The 17498-nt window shown below is 41.6% G+C and overlaps 1 protein-coding gene across 1 annotated transcript in view; it reads left to right on the forward strand.

The window, feature by feature from the left end:
• The window catches only part of TMEM62 (transmembrane protein 62), a gene marked incomplete at its 5' end in the record, with an annotated part of 49836 nt that overhangs the window by 30807 nt on the left and 1531 nt on the right, over positions 1-17498 (forward strand). Inside the window, 5 exons of the mRNA XM_045286457.1 lie at positions 104-263; positions 1453-1566; positions 4846-4930; positions 12928-13032; positions 14958-15076. Coding sequence (XP_045142392.1) covers positions 104-263; positions 1453-1566; positions 4846-4930; positions 12928-13032; positions 14958-15076 — 583 coding nt within the window. The remainder of the gene's footprint in view (positions 1-103; positions 264-1452; positions 1567-4845; positions 4931-12927; positions 13033-14957; positions 15077-17498) is intronic.

The following is a 17498-nucleotide window of genomic DNA, read 5'->3' on the forward strand; positions in this document are numbered from 1 at the left end:
TATGGATTGTGATAAGAGTTGTATGAGCCCCCAATAAAATGATTTAAAAAAACAAAACAAAAAACTGTCCTCTAAATCACGTATTTTCATGCTTTTGTTTTAGAGTCTTGGCCTTTTCCTCATCCTCTATTACTTCTGTCACAGTCAAGATTGATGGAGTTCACGTAGGGGAAGCTGTTCATTTGTCTGGCCCTATTTTCATACTAAAATGGAATCCCAGAAACTACAATAATGGGACACACAGCATAGAAGTATTTGTCAAGGTAAGATTGTAATTTTCAATTTGCTGTGTAAATGATAAGGCTATATTTACATTGAACTCTGAATTAGGAGTTTTCCAGTCAATTGGTAAGAATAAACTAAGTTTAATGTTTAAAAATTAATACATCGTATCTAGCGTGTTTTTGACCAGATTGACTAGAGGAGGGGTCCTGAAATTCTTGCCTGCGGGCCACATGCGGCCCGCTGAGGACATTTATCCAGCCCACTGGGTGTTTTTGTCCCATTTGGTTTTTTACTTCAAAATAAGATATGTGCAGCGTGCTTAGGAATTTGTTTATAGTTTTTTAAAAAACTGTAGTCCAGCCCTCCAACGGTCTGAGGGACAGTGATCTGGCCCCCTGTTTAAAAAGTTTGAGGACCCCTGGACTAGAGAAACAAATCCATTGACACTAATATGTATAAGAAAGAGCTTCATATCAAGAAATAATTATATATCATGAAAGCATCCCAGCTCAGTCCAACTCAAGTCCCTGAATCTGATATTAGCCCATATGTGCCTCTTCAGACTCATTCAGTGACTTGCAATGATGTAGAATGCAGGAAGATCATAGGCCGGTGGATGTAGTGGCCTGTGGTGCCAAGGTCGGTGGAAACAAGGCGGGGTTCTGACAGCTCTCACGGTCAGTGGCAGAGTCCCAGGAAGCAAGAAGGGGAAGGGGGAGGGAGAGAGAAGGAGGCCCCTAGTTCTCCCGGCTAAAGGACACATCTCCAAGGAGGCATCATCAGGCTGAACAGGTTGGCTCCACCCTACACTTCAAGTTGACATGAAACAATCTAACTGCCATGTAGTGTATTCTAAAAATGGACACTATTCAAGTAAATTCGTAGACACAGACAGTAGAACAGAGGTTACCAGGAGCTGAGGGAAGCCAAGAATTGGGAAGTTAGTATTTAATGAATGGGTACACTTTCTGTTTGGGACAAAAATAAAATGGTGATGGTTATACAACAGTTTGAATGTATCGAAACTACTGAATTATACACTTAAAAATGGTTAGGAGGTAAAGTTTACATTAAGTATATTTTACCACACATTAAAATAAAAACAACAGAATGAAAAAATATGTAACTGTTAAGATATAATGAGAAAAGTTATTGGAAACTGACTCTTAGAACATGATAAATAGTTAAATCCCCTTGAGCGTTACTTCTCTGTTGGGCCTATTGTAGGATTCAGCGGGAAGAATAAAGACTGCTCACCACGTGTTCTCTCTCGAAGAGGGCCTTCATCTCACGTTTGAGCCCCTAGCATCATTTATTCTCCTTACTGACTTCTATGTTGTGGTGAGTGAATTCAACCTAATGCTATGTGTGTTTTCATTGGATTTGGTAAAGCCAAAGCCCCAAATAATATAGTCACGTTAAGAGAAAGCTGAACCTTATCAATAAAATTACTTTTGTGTTACTAATGAGGGGAATTCTAAAAAGTCCTGGAATAATTCCATTATCTTTTTTTCCCCATTATCTTTTAATTCCATTTTTTCCCACAAATTTTTTGACGTTCCTTCTTATGTTGGAATTAAAAGGCACAAGGAGGAGCCTAGCCAGGCAATACCTGTGATTGGGGACCTGGCTCTAACCAAATGTCTTGAACGGATAACTGAGAGAACTATAGAGATTGCACTGATGTTGGCTTAAGGATGGCCAAAAACATTTCTTCTTAGATAAATAATATGTACATATTATAGGTAACTTGGAAAAGCAAGAAAACTATAAAATGGAATAAGCTGCTCTACCACACCACTTAGTAGAACCATTGCATTTATCTTCATGTACTATTTATTTTCCTCTCTCATATGGAGGGGGCACCCTGCAAAACTGGAATTTTTTCCCCTTAAGTTTTTTGTACAACTTTATCACCTTCAAAGCACTCTCCATTACACTTAGTACATTTGTCAAATCTGCAGTTCCATTCTTGAAAACATTTTTCAAACTTATCTGTTTGGATGGCTAACAGTACCTCCCTCGTCTTTTTTTCTTCCCCTCTTCTACGTCATCAAATTGCTGTCCTTTCATGTCCCTCTTCATTCACGGAAACAAAAAGGAGTTGCAGGGAGCAATGTCAGGTGTGTGGGGCAAGAGAAGCATGCTGTTTTTTGCCAAAAACTGGCACACTGAGATGGCTGTGTGAGCAGGTGCATTGTTGTGGTGGTAAAACCAGTCCCCCAATCTGCCACAAACCAGGTCTTTTTTGTTGCACGTGGTTATGCAATCTTTTCATAACCTCGAAATAGAAATCTTGATTAACAGTGTGACCTGGTGGAATGAACTGCAAATGCACTATTCCCCTCACATTAAAATAAAAACAAAAATGAGCATCAGGTTTTTTGGGTACCCCTTTGTATGTATAGAATCCAACCCACTGCTGTCAGGTTGATTCCAACTCATAGCGACCCTACGGGAGAGAGTAAAACTGTGGTGTAGCATTTCTAAAGCTTTGAGTCTTTGTGGGCTGCCACCTCTGGTTTGTGGAGTGGCTGGTAACTTTAAACTGCCCACTTTCTTGTTAGCCACTGAGTGCTTAACCACTGTGCCATCAGGTCCCAATATATAGATAAAGTTTTCAATATAAAATGATATATTTGAACTTCTCTTTCCTATCTGATTTTGTCCCACTAAGGAATTTGTTTTGACCATTTTACACCCCCCCCCCCACATCAGTTAGTTGTGTTTATAACATGACATTTATTGGGTGCATTATTTTGTCCGAGGAGCATAATTGGACTGAAGACTTCATCGTCAGTAGTATGATCCCTCTAACTGCTCCACAGGAGCAATATGAGGCTTTCTGCCCCTGTCAAGACTGACAGTCTTTGCGGGGTTGCACAGACTGAGATTTGACCTTGAAACTGAACCATTAATCAGAAGGGCAGCAATGAACCAAGGACAGAGGACTAGGAGAGGAGGAAGGAAATGGGAACCACTGGGAGGAAGTGGGGTAGGTGATGGTACAGGCAGGGGACTGGGGTGGATGAAGTGGCCAGATTTGTGTAGGTCGTGCCATGTAGAACTAATGGTCTGTTCATGTAAACCTTCACCTACAGCACAATGAAAAGTTTGTTTCTTAAGTTTCTCTTCTAGAGAAACGATGGCAATTTATCTTCTAGTTCCATCAGGTCTCACCTGACCTGGGTTTTAACATAAAATGCAAACACATGGTCAAGAAAATGTAAACCTTCCTTAATTTCACCTCCCAGTGATTAGCCACAGTTGGTCATTTTAGCATATACCCTTACAGACGTACAAATGCATGCAGTTTACTCTTTTATTATTAAGCTTTAAAAAATACATGATTCACGGACATTAAGTCCAAGAATTTTACAAATTTTTATTTTTGTCATTTTTTTATTTTGCTTTGGGGGTATTTTTAATAGTCACCTAGACCTGGTGTCATATATTTTAAGATGCATAGAACTCACCTGTTTTTTATTTTTTTATTTTATTTTTTATTTTATTAAAATACCGATTCTGATGGAGTAGTCTAGGGTGGGGCCTGACAGTGTGCATTTCTCAGCCTTGAGACCATTTCAGTGATGGTCTGGGCTCCACACCTCGAGAAAGCGCATCTAGACGGGGGTCTGTGCAAGTTCCTCTGCGAGCACATGGCTTCTGGATAGAGAGCAAAAGGAAGCCGACTGCTGATGCAGCCTGCTTTTTTTTTTTCTTTTAAACATTTTATTAGGGGCTCATACAACTGTTATTGCAATCCATACACACATCAATTGTATAAAGCACATTTGTACATCATTCTCAAAACATTTTCTCTCCACTTAAACCACCGACATTAGGTCCTCATTTTTCCCCTCCCTCCCCGCTCCCCCCTCCCTCATGAGCCCTTGATAGTTTATAAATTGGTATTTTGTCATATCTTTCCCTGTCCAACGTCTCCCTTCACCCACTTTTCGGTTGTCTGTCCCCCAGGGAGGAGGTCACACACAGTTCCTTGTAATCGGTTCCCTCTTTCCTACCCGTTCTCCCTTTACCCTCCCTGTTTCACCACTCACACCACTGGTCCTGTAGGGCTCATCCACCCTGGGTTCCCTGTATTTTCAGTGCCTATCTGTACCAGTGTACATCCTCTGGTCTAGCCAGACTTGCAAGGTCGAATTCGAGTCATGGTAGTGGGAGCAGGGAGGAAACATTTAGGAACTAGAGGAAAGTTGTATTTCTCATCGTTGTTACATCGCACCCTGACTGGCTCATCTGCTCCCCGAGCCCCCTCTGATCTCCAGTGGCAGCCTGCTTTTTAAAAAACCTTACTTAATGGAACAAACTATTATACCTCCTTAGCACCATGAGCAATGGACTATTTAAATCTGATCACTTGGTTTAATCTGATTACTTTGTTTCAATATTGTTTTAACTATCTGCATTTTGAAAGAGCAATACCGAGGAAACTTCTATATGTATGTGTATTTCTCCCCCCTCCTGGCCCCACCCCTGGGTAGCTCCAGCTCTGGGATTCCCTTTAACCATACATTGCTTTCTTACACGGTCGTTTTTGTCCATGATGCCATTAAAGAAACGGGACTGACGCTGTGCTCCTGTGTGTCCCCGCTGCAGGCCCGGGTCCTTTTTGTGCTCATTGTGCTGATCCAGCTCGCCATCCTCATTATGTTTAGGTATCGAGGACACCCAGAGCTGAAAGGTTAGTCTCCCCTCTTAGAAGACGTTACTTGAGAGTGAACGCACAACACATCCTCACCAATACGAAAACAAAACAAAAACTCAAGGGAAATTGTATAAAATCTAGTATAAATTGTCTGAGAGCTGCATCTTTTTAACTAGTATACTATATCCAGAGTATCTTATCTTGAAAGAAAAACAAATCAGTGTTTTGCTGCTTCCTGGATACAAAATGAGGCTCAACTAAGGTGGGGGACAAACCAGAATCTAGCTCAAAGTGACTTCCTTTTACTATAGGTAGCAATTTAATTTAATTTTGAAACCTATTCATTTAAATAATCAAAGATACAGTACAAGCTTGACAATTAAATCACACGTATCTAAATTCTGAATTTTACTCTGGAACAAGTAATAGAAATGTTGTAAAGAAAGTGACTTTTCCTGTGGTGCCCCTACCACTCCCTGGATATGTTTTCCATCTATAAGCTGGTAATATGTCAACAGAAAATGTGGGTTAATTGATCATTATTAAAATACACGCACTCAGAGGAATGAGAACTTTAAAACAGGGCCATTGCATCAGGAAGGCCTTCTCCCTTAGCCAGATTTCTTCTCACTCTTCTTGACCATTGTCCCTTACTCACTGTGAGCCTGGGACTTTGGGGAGTATTTGTCCATAGTCACAACAGTGCTTCGTTTCAGAGGTGCCTGGCACAAAGCAAGTGCTCCATAAGTATTTGCGAAGTCTAAGAAGTAAATAAAGATTTGCCATGCCATCTTTGACAGTGGCCAACAAGTTTTGTCAAGCCTTTCCGCAGTAGTTCTCAGCCTGTGGCCGCGACCCCTTTGTGGGGTTGAACGACCCTTTCACAGGGGTCACCTGATCCATAACAGTAGCCAAATGACAGTGATGAAGTAGCAACGAAAATAAATTTATGGTTGGGGGGTCACTACAACATGAGGAACTGTATGAAAGGGTCCACCTTGACCCACAGGGTCACTATGAGTTGGTATCGACTTAATGGCAGTGAGTGAGTTTTCCTTCAATAAATTTAAGCTGATACTTAGTTGGATAGTGGTGCTTTCAATGATCTTTCAAATAGTGGAGCTTCTCACAGGCATGTTTATATGAAAGAATAATGTACTTTTTCATTGAATTTTGCCTTTTTTTCTATTAAAATAGCTCTTTATAAGCATACTGCTATAAATACTATCTAATATTAAATTATTAGCAGTGATTCAGAACCCCAAAACTCACAGCCATTGAGTTGATTCCAACTCATAGCAACCCTATGAGGTGGTAAATCTTTTTTTAAATGATTTTATTGGGGGCTCATACAACTCTTATCACAATCCAGACACACATCCATTGTGTCAAGCACATTTGTACATTTGTTGTCCTCATCATTCTCAATACATATGCTTTCTACTTGAGCCCTTGGTATCAGCTCCTTATTTTTTCCCTCCCTCCCTGTTGCCCCCTCCCTCATGAACCCTTGATAATTTATAAAGTATTATTTTGTCATGTACACGGTCCAACATGTCCTTTGACCCACTTTTCTCTTGTCCGTTCCTCAGGGAGGGTTACATGTAGTTCCTTATAATTGGTTCCCCCTTTCTACCCCACCTTCCCTCCACCCTCCCCGGTATCACCACTCTCACCACTGGTCCAGAAGGGTTCATCTGTCCTGGATTCCTGTGTTTCTAGTTCCTATCTGTACCAGTGTACATTCTCTGGTCTAACCGGATTTGTAAGGTACAATTGGTATCATGATAGTGGGTGGGAGGAAACATTTAAGAACTATAGGAAAGTTGTATGTTTCATTGTTGCTACACTGCACCCTGACTGGCTCGTCTCTTCCCCATGACCCTTCTGTAAGGGGATGTTCAGTTGTCTACAGATGAGCTTTGAATGGCCACTCCTCACTGCCCCTCTTTCTCAATGATATGATTTTTTGTTCTTTGATGACTGATAAATGATCCCTGCAGCACCTTGTGATCACACAAGCTGGTGTGCTTCTTCCATGTGGGCTTTGTTGCTTCTGAGCTAGATAGCTGCTTGTTTACCTTCAAGCCTTTAAGTCCCCAGACGCTATATCTTTTGATAGCTGGGCTCTATCAGCTTTCTTCACCACATTTGCTTATGCACCTGCTTTGTCTTCAGCGATTGTGTTGGGAAGGTGAGCATGATGGAATGCCAGTTTAATAGAACAAAGTATTCTTGCATTGAGGGAGTACTTGAGTGGAGGCCCAATGTCCATCTTAATACTAAACTTATGAATATATGCACATAGATCTATTTCCCCGTCCTCATACATAAATATATTTACATATGTACATGCCTGTATGTAGACCTCTATAAATGCCCTTTGCCCACTAGTTCTTTCATCTGTTTCCTTTCACTTTCCTCTTGTTCTACTATCATGCTCAGCCTTCATTTGGGTTTCAGTAATTCCTCTCGGTTATATTACCCTTGATCAAGCCCTACCATGCCACTCATTTTGGATGACTTGTTGTTCCCTTGTCCCTGGGTTTGTTAACGAGGTGGTAAATCTTTATGGGAGTCAATGACCTCATTTTTCTCCTGTGGAGTGGCTGGTAGTTTTGAATGGCCAGGCTTGCATTTAGCAGTTTAACACTTACCTGACAGTGCCAATGGGGTTCTTTTTTGGTGATTAAAACTCACTGCTACTGAATCTATTCTGATTCATAACAACCCGATAGAAAAGATTCTAGTTTCAAAGTGTATTTAAACAGGATTATACTGTAAAGTGATATAAAATAGTTTCTCTGCCATTCTGGATCCTTGCCCTACAGATTTAATGTAAATGGCTACATTTTAAAAAATACTCATTTGAATGGCAGCTATGGATAAAGATCCTAAAACTGTTTCATGCTTTACATGGGGGAAGAACGGAAAACAGAGCACCCAGTTCTCAAATTCACTCCCTGCACACATCCTTAGGTGACCCCATTTTCCTTGTATTTTCTGGGACATTGACTATTCCTTCTTTCTTAAGAACTTCTGTTCTCAGTGTCTCAGTGTTACTTCTCTGATCCTTTGTAGTATTAAGTTAAAAGTGGCGAGGGGGAGTGGGGTGCCATCCCCACCCGCTGCTTGAACTCACTGGTTCAGTAGTACTACTTCTGGGTTCAATAATGCACAATTGTACGGTTGAGATATATAAGCATTATATTAAAGTCATCGAGCGCATGAGAGATAATACAATAATACAGTAATACAGTCAGACATATTACATGGTAGCATTGCTCACCTCAGCCCAACTTGGTGGTCCACGTGGAGAGAGGGGGAAGGGAAGGAGGGCAAGGGAACAAGGGAGAGGGGGAAGAGAGGGGAGTGACCAGGGAGTGAGCAGCAAGGAGGTCAGAGAGAGATCTATATTGCTGACTCACACCTATATACCTTTTGGGGGCAAGCCAGCCCACTATTTACAGGTAGAGACATACATCACAGGGAGGAGCTGCAGTATAGGTTACACAGCAATGAGGGGTTGGTCTCTGGGTCTCCATAGGAACCATTATCAGTAGGGTGAAAACTCCTCCTACAGGAGCCTGTCCATTGTCCCCAGAGGCAGGGAGCAGGCCCACCCCTGCGGTGGGATGAGACAGCAGTCTGGCAACTGATTGCCTTCAGGGGAGGGAATGCCTGTGCATCTGACCTCCCCCCACAATCCTTCTTTCTGTATTTCCTTTACAGTCCTCTCTTCTCCATAAGCCTCAAATAAAAGAGGTCTGCCAACCTCTACTCCTCTACTTTTACTTCTAACATTCTCTCCTTTAGCCAACGACTTCAGAGTTTCACCCAAGACTACTTTATGGATGGCTTTCAGGTTTTAATATCTGCTCCTGATGTCTCTCACTGTGTCCCCAGAAGCCAACTAGATTTTCTAGTAAGAAAACCCTGACATTCTGTAACCTCCTCCCCGCTTAGGTTTCTCTCTCTTTTAGTGTCATTATTCTCTATAAAATGTTTCAGTAACCTCTGTCTTCCCTCTCTAATGACAACATCTAGTGAAGCCTGTTAACTCTTTCTTCAAATGTTAATTCTTTCCCTTCTGAAGGACCACCAAAGCCAAGGCAATCCCGTGTCCTCTGTGGATTACTGAATCACTGCTGCTCGTCCATGCCTCTCGCCCATTCTCTCTTCCTCATGAGCGATTACCCCTCTGACCCATAAGACGGCATCTTGTCCTTACGATCACATCCATGCTCAACAGCCTCCATGGGCTCCTCAGAACCGGTGAATGAAAGCAGACTAATCTAGCAGTTATTAAAGACCCTCTACAATATGGTCTTAGCTCCATAGCCACATCTTCAACCCTAGACATTTATTCTCTTTCCTATGCATATTATGCTAATTTCTGCTTCTTTGTTGTCCCCCACACTATGATCCTTGGCTTAAATTATTTTTCTAAATTACTTTAAAGCTAAGTCTCCTTTAAGGCTTAGCTCAAGCCTTCTTTCTCCATTTTTTTTTTGCCAACCAATCTAGGTCATATTGAGGTCGTGCATCTCTGTATCCCTATGGACCTTCCTGGAAATGAATTTTATACTTGGCCAGCCAGATTACCTTGCTTTATGTAACCATTTTAAGTATACATACTTTTTTCTCCTGTAGATAATCTCCAGATGGTAAGTTCCTCAAGGGAGGAACTCTGTTTTCTCCTCCTTTCCAGTTTCCCCCAGCACCCAACACTAATGTATGTACATAATAGTAACTACGTGTCACATTTTCCTAACTTATATGACACTCTGGGTCAGGGGCTGATGGAACAGCTCCTTTTTGGGCTACGTGAACGATTTAACTGCAAAAGCCGTTAAATGGAAGATCGTTACCGGAATAGGTTCTGTACACAATACTGAATATCTTCCGGCTTATATTTATTTGTAAAACTTCAATGACAAAGTTTGAGGGGCCCTGCTATCCATGTATATTCTTCTGCACATAATGCCAATCATAAACATTAAAGGGCCCTAGACTCACCATATGGCCGTCTTGATGTATTTGCATATTTAATTAAAATTTGCAGTGTATTTGACCACCATTCTATCACCTAATCCCAACACCAATCCTGTGAGATAAGTATTAATTGTCACCCTTTTAAGGATGGGAAAACTAAAGCCTGGAGGAGTTATGTAGCTTGTCCAATGTCTCCTAGCTAATAAGAGAGAGGAGAGATGCAAAAGACCAAGTCTTCTTACCTGAGGTCACTTTTTCCTTCTAAACAACCTTGGCTGCACCTTTAACTCCCTTGTGGAACTTTAAAAATCTCAGTGATCTACACAACACCCTGGGCTAACTATCTCAGAATCTTTAAGAGTGGAATTCATTCATCAGTACTTTTTTTTTTTGAAAGCTTTGCAGGTGATTCCAATGTGTAGGCGAGACTGAGAAGCACTGGTGTACACTGCCTCCTGGGGGACCCTGGAATGATCTGTGGGGGCAGCAAAAGCAGACACCGACACTTTACCCTGGATTATGGGCTATAGTGCAACAGTTTTTAATTGCTAGGAGGCCACTGAGTAATTTCCTTTCTGAAAAGGGGGTGGTAGGCCAAATATATTAGGAACCTGTGGTCTCAAGCAATATTTCTCAAACGTGGCTGTTTTAGAATCACCTGTGTTGCTGTCTAAGCTTCTGTACCTCAGGCCAATTAAATCAGAATCTCTCGAGTTCTTGTCCCCCCAGTTTATTCTAATTCTAATGTGCACCCGAAGTAGTGAATCTTGCTTAGAATTTAAAGGAGCACTGCCTATTAGGTTCAAAGATTTTAACAAACATTTATGATAAATGATATGAGGGCTAAGACTCTAAGAACCATTATATCAGAACAAAAAAGAACTGGAGAAAGGGGGAACCGATTGCAATGATGGACACATAACCATACACCCTTCTACACGGGGGAGAACAACAGAAAAAATGGGGGGATGGAGACAGCGGTCTGTGTGAGAGATGGAAATAATAACAATGTACAATCTATCGGGGCTATGGGGGGTGGGTGGGCGGAGCTGCTACCAAGGGCTCAAAAGAAAGTAAATGTCTAGAAAAGAATGAAGGCAACATATGTATAAACATGCCTGATTCAATTGATGTATGGATTTTGATAAGAGTTGTACGAGCCCCCAATAAAATGATTTAAAAAAAAACCAACAACAACCGGGGACCAAAATGAATAGCAAGTATATAGCACACGACATGAAAAGGGCCATGTCTTATCAGGCTTTGCTTGAAATGGCACCAAACTGAACAGGGTTTTCAGATATCAAGTGAGCATGCTGGCCTGTTGGCAAAGAACTTCTTTAACTTACATCAGGCTGTCGTTCACTGGGGCCAGACATTTAGATATTTCTCATGTATAGGGTGTTCAGGACACTGCTTCCTGTCATGGTCTTTGGCTGACTGGGTTATCATCAGCCACATAGATGAGTGAAATAGATGGCAGACTTGAATCTGTAGTACTTTAGTTTATGGCCACAGAGTGGATTTCTCTGTGTTATTATGCAGGGGCTTTATGGCACTATATTTTAGGAGCCTGTTAATTTGGAGAACTTTAGGGATCCCTTTGAATTGGTGCGAGGCCCCAGCAGTGGAATGGTTAAGTGATGGGCTTTTCACATCAAGGTCAACAGTTCAAATCCATCAGCTGCTCTGCAGGAGAAAGATGAGACTGCTCCAGTAAACACTGACAGTCTCAGAAACCTATAGGATCACTATGAGTCAGAGTTGGCTTGATGGTAATGGGCTTGGTATTTGTTCTTGAATAGGTGTAAGAATTAAACTCTAGATTAAGAGCTGTATCCACTACATGAAATGGATATTTGGATCTTTATATTTCAGATTAGACTGAAGAAATACTCATGGAATCAAGACTTTCTAAAACCGTGGTGGCTAGATGAACTCCTAGAGCTATTGTCTTGAGATAATCTATAAACTATAAGGCAAAAAGATCCCCAGAGGGTCTTCATTAAAACTAAAAAATTTAGTTTATCTAGTAAAGAATGTCTACCTTGAGTATGCACTCTGTTAAGACCTACATATATGGGACCAAATTGGCAACAGTAAGTCAAGGATTAGGTAAGAAACTTAGGGCACAGTGAGTTTAAGTGAATGGGAGGAAAACAGTTTAGAAAACTTTGCACAACATAAAGACTGTCATCAATGTCATTGAATTGTACCTGTGGAAATTGTTGAATTGGTATGTGCTCTGCTGTTCATATTCTCAACAACAGAGATTGGACTAAAGAGCTCCTGGTATTCTTTTGATGTATTTTCATACATGTAGATACGAGTATTTAAAGTTTTGGTCCCATTTTATACCCTTGTATAGGAAATCCTATAGAAAATAGAAACATATTATAATATCTATAAGAGCCCCCAATAAAACGATCAATAAATTAAAAGCAAAGAAACAAAGTAACCAAAAAGAAAAGAAAATAGAAACCTAATCATCCTTTCAACACAGCACTATAAAGCCTATTTGAAGATAAAGTAGCATTTCTTTATTGGATGTATATCCTTTCTTTGAACTTTTCATCTTTGACACTGCTAAATAAGTTGACGCACCAGGGTTTCTACTAACCTATGAATTTAAGAAGCGCATGGTTACATGTTGGTTACTGTGATCGCCGTGGTCAGCAGTTCAAACCACCAGCAGTTCCTTGGGGGAAAGATTGGGCTTTCTACTCCCATCAGCAGTCTCAGGGGGACATTATGAGTCATCATTGAATCCATGGCAGAGAGAGAGAGAGCCAGCCAACCAGCCAGCCAGACATAAGCCTTATCTTACTGCTGCAGAGCAGGATGGTGGGTTCGAATCACTGAGCTTAGTTAGCAGCCCAACAAAAAGCTATTACACCACAAGGGCTCCTTTCATCCATAAATAGTTACCATGTAACAGAGATTTGCTAAATGGATAGCCCAGAGAAGTATTCTAGAAAATGTTATAAAGAAATTCAACATTGGTGTGCTCACTGGATTTTTCAAATTTATTTGTTTAGGACCTCTAGGATTTATAAATCTGACCTCGTTTTCCCTTCATGTCTTGAGCAAAATAAACATCTTCTACTACTTTGTGTTGCTGCTGACCCTGTATACAGTGCTGGGTAAGTAAATTAGGAAGCCTGAAATTGTTGAGAATTCTGCCAGAGGGTATATGGAGCATGTGGGCAGTGGTGTTATTTGGACTCTTGAGGGTTTAATGAATGGGTCTTGGACCCCTCACAAGCCATTTCCTGGGATATGGTCTTGGGAAATAGAGTTATCTCCTAACATGTTTAAAGGACCTTTGACACCAAATTAACTTGTGGGTGCTGAGAAGACAGTTAAATAATAGGTGTATGCTACCTCTTCAGAACAGTCCTCTTAGAATACCTTCAAGTTTGATCCTCTATTTCACAATTTGTATGTCCTTCACTGCCTTTGTCAGAATGTCTGGTGATCTTGTCAATGATCCTTTGATTAGGTTAGTCGGAGGTGGGGGGTGGTCCTGTCCGTCTCGTTCACTAAGCACAATGCCCAGTGTGTAGGGTGGTGAGGGAATATCTAGTGATGTGCAGCTCCAAAAACTCAGCTTTATAAAGTCACTGAGATGAGCAGTGAGTTCAGGCATATCTAAGCACTTGTGTTGCATTTTTAATGATTACACCCAGTTCTGATGGGAGTCACTTTGTCACCAGGGAAGTAGAAAGCAGCGCAAGTCTCTTTTAGGCATCTTGTTCGTAGATAATCTCATCTGCTGGTGTTTCATATTGAAGTTACTATTGCAATAAAACCTTCCCCAATTAGGACATTCACGCCCATGTTTACCGTTCAGGTATAGCTTTTATAGTCCAGAGAACTGTGGAGGCAGGGGGCTGTAAGAATGGTGTGAGGGGGGTCTGACCTCAGAAATCACAAAGGGCTCTGAGGGGAGCATCGTCAGCATCAGCTGCCCAGGGCCAGTTCCTGTGAGGTCAGGAGCTCACCCTCCAGTCCTCGATCAAGTCTGGCACCCAGTAGTCTCTCCCACACACTTTCTAGTTCTCACCTGGATTCTATAATTGCAGAGTGTACTCATGATTATGGGCTATATTAGGGAAGCTAACATTACTATTCAGGATATACAGTTCTTTGGTCAAGATAGCCTCCTCTCTTCTGTGTCCTATTCTCCGATCCTTTACCCTCCATCCTCCACCTGGCCTCTGCCCTGCTTGGGCAATATTGTAAAGCTCATTTAGCATTGCTGATAAATGCCCAAAGGGCACTCCATTCCACCATAGGCCTCAGCCTAAAGGCACTGAGCTCTAGCTCTGTGGCTCAACAAACCTAGCTAACCGGTTAAACCCTGGAGGTACCCCGCAACAAAGCAAGCCTCCAGCTCGAAGGCACCAGCTTCACTTGTTCTCTCTGTTGGGAAGCGCACACTGCTCTGGCGCATGCTCTGGCTCTACTTTCTGCTGCTACTGCTTTGCTGCCAGTTGTTGGTGTCCTGGGTTTCTGCCCCGGGATCGGGAAGTTCAATGTGCAGGAATCTCCGGGTCCAAAAGACACTCATCTAGTCCTTCTTTCTGATGGTAGTGAGACCCCTGCTTCCTACTTCTGTGATGGCTCATTTTATATCCAGAGAGATGGCAAAATTGACCGATCTCCACATTTGAGTTCCAAGTTTTTACAAGCACAATTAATATTTTGTTAATAATCACTTACAATCAAGTCATAATCCTATCAGCATCTTCTTATCCTACCTTCTCTTACCCACACCCATCAGGAAATAGCCCTTCACTGGGAATTGAATCGGCCCGCACAACAACCTGGCTAGAAGAGCCATATCAGCAACTCACTGCTCCGCTGAAACAAACCATTAGTTGGGTCATTAGGAAATCAGGTACAGCACAGAGAATAGTAAGGAAAATAGTAAAAGCTAATGCAAATAAAATGCCTTTATGTGACTCTGCTCATACTTTTTGATTATTCCTGAAAGTCCATCTCATAGGGGAATGTGATTAGAGCCATCGTTATTTCATCTTTTTTCTTACCTCGTTTCTTCCAGGACCCTGGTTTGTTGGTGAGATCATTACAGGCACAGTGGGTTGCTGCTTTTCTTTCGGGATCTTTGTTGATGGACATTTCCTACAAGGGAGCTTAACATTTGTAGTTGGAATTCTCCAGGTAAGAAGTCAGAAAGGCATCTGCAGAGCATCTTGGTCTTGTTGGACTAGTTGTATTACTACTCTGAATTAAACCCAAAATTCCAATTTAAGTGCCACAGATTATCTCCCTACTTTGTAGGCAGGGTCATCTTTAATAACTGGTGTTTTATTTTGAATAAGAGCACTTCCTAAGCTCTTTCTTCTACCACTCTTGTAAACATCTAAAGGATGTTTCTGGAAGGCAGAATTTGTAAGAGGTGAAAGAGGTCTTTGTTGTTATGCATTTCATTGACAGAAAATTAAGTTAGGGGTTTAGGTTAGAATGAATGATAGTTATGAGTAATCAAATAGCTTATGATTAACGAAGGACAAAAATGCTTTACGGGGGAGGAAAGTAAAAGAGACGCATAAGAAAGGTGTATCTGTGTGATCATGAGTTGTCGATGGGATCAGGTATCGGGCATCAAAGACCCAAAACAAATCACATCCATGTGAATGACGGGGAGGGCAGAGTGCAGATGCAAAGCCCATCTGTAGTCAATTTGACATCCCCTTTCAGAAGGGTCACAAGGAAGAGACAAGCAGACTAAACACACAACTTGACTCTAGTTCTTTATTGCTTCCTCCACCCCCCCACTATTATGACCCTAATTCTACCTATCAAATATGGCTGGACCAGAGCATGTGCATGGGTACAGATAGAGCTTGCAACACAGGGAATCCAGGACAGATAAACCCATCAGGACCATAGTGAGAACAGCAGTACTAGGAGGGTAGGGAAAGGTGGGGGGAGTAAGGGGAAACCGATCACAATGACTGACATATAACCCCCTCCCAGGGGGAGGGATAACAGAAAGTGGGTGAAGGGAGACAGTGATTGGTATAAGACAAAAAACCCCAATAATTTATAAATTATCAAGGGTTCATGAAGGAGGGAGGGAAGGAAAAAAAAATGAGCTGATACCAAAGGCTCAAGTAGAAAGAAAATGTTTTGAAAATGATGATGGTAACATATGTACAAATGTGCTTGACACAATGAATTGTGATAAGAACTGTAAGAGCCACCCCCCACCCCCACCCCCCCCAAAAAAAAAGTAAAAAGAAAGGTGTGTCATTTAACCAGTAGAAACCGTGCTGGGCAAAAACCAGATCTGAGCTTTCCAGTGATGTTTTAGGAAATATTGATTTGCTTGGGAAACACTGATGCATTATTTTTACATCTGGATTGAGAGTCTTGACCACAGCACATGAAGAACCCTGGCCCATAGCAAATCTCTATAAATGGATTTCAGAATCTGAGTACTAATCTGAGGTTTGGGATGAAATGAAAAACCTTGTTCAAAATGAGTTGAAAGCCTCATAGCAGGGCAGTAAAACAGGACCAGCAGGATGGCAGACAGGCAAATGGGCACGATTTTGGCTTAGGAAACATGACCACCGGCCTGAACATTATCTGCACGGCAGCACTATAGTAGGTCCAAGTCCAGTTTAATTTTCTATTATGCCCATGGAAACTGGATCTCAGGAGTACCTTTACACCAAGTGAAACCAGAACCTTGCCCAAAGACCTCTTTTCCTTTGTAAATGTTTACATATATGAATATTTTCATAAATATTCAAAATTTTACTGCCATTGAATTGATTCCTACTCACAGCAGTCCTTTAGGACAGGATAGAACTGCCCCTATGGATTTCTGAGACTAAGTCTTTAGAGGAGTACAAAGCCACACACTTTCTCCCATGGAGGGTCTGGTGGCTTGGGACTGCCGACTTTGTAGTTAGCAGTGCAATGCATAACCCAATCCACAGGACTTTTGTGTATTGTACAAGGACCATGATTCCCAAATCTCTGCCTAAACCTCTTTCTGCATTTCAAGTGCCTCTACGTATATTTGACTGTCATTTCACATCTTCCTTTATCTGTCTAACAGGCATCTCAATATTATGTCGCTAATAATAGACCCTTAAATGTCTTACCCAAACCTGTTCCTCCCTCTGTTCTTTCCAGAAAAATATCTGTTTCTCTAGGGGTTATCCTTAATTCTTCCCCTTCGCTTGTATGCTCTGTCTAGGCCATCAGCAAACTGTACCTTATTGGGCCCAGCTCCAATATATACCTTCAGTCCATTTACTTCTCTCCATCTCGTCATGATTATTTCTTGTCTAAGCTACTGTGATAACCCCTAACTAGTCTGCTTACACCTACTCTTCCTCCCTTACTGTTAGTTTAGCATAAAGCATCTGGAGTGATCCTTTTTTTAAGACCTGAATCACCTCACTCCTCAGATTAAAATCCTTTAGGCAAAGCACTGACATTATCTGTGTCCTGAGACTGCCTTGGCCTCCACCTGATACACTGTGTTATGATAAATTGGCCAAGGCCTCTCCAACCTTTGGGCTTTTTGTTTCTTCTGAGTGGAATGTTCGTCCCTCCACTGGCT

This window comes from Echinops telfairi, unplaced genomic scaffold (genome assembly GCF_000313985.2).
Source record: "Echinops telfairi isolate 266 unplaced genomic scaffold, ASM31398v2 ScPeMD7_8;HRSCAF=38, whole genome shotgun sequence".
NCBI classification, from domain to species: domain Eukaryota; kingdom Metazoa; phylum Chordata; class Mammalia; order Afrosoricida; family Tenrecidae; genus Echinops; species Echinops telfairi.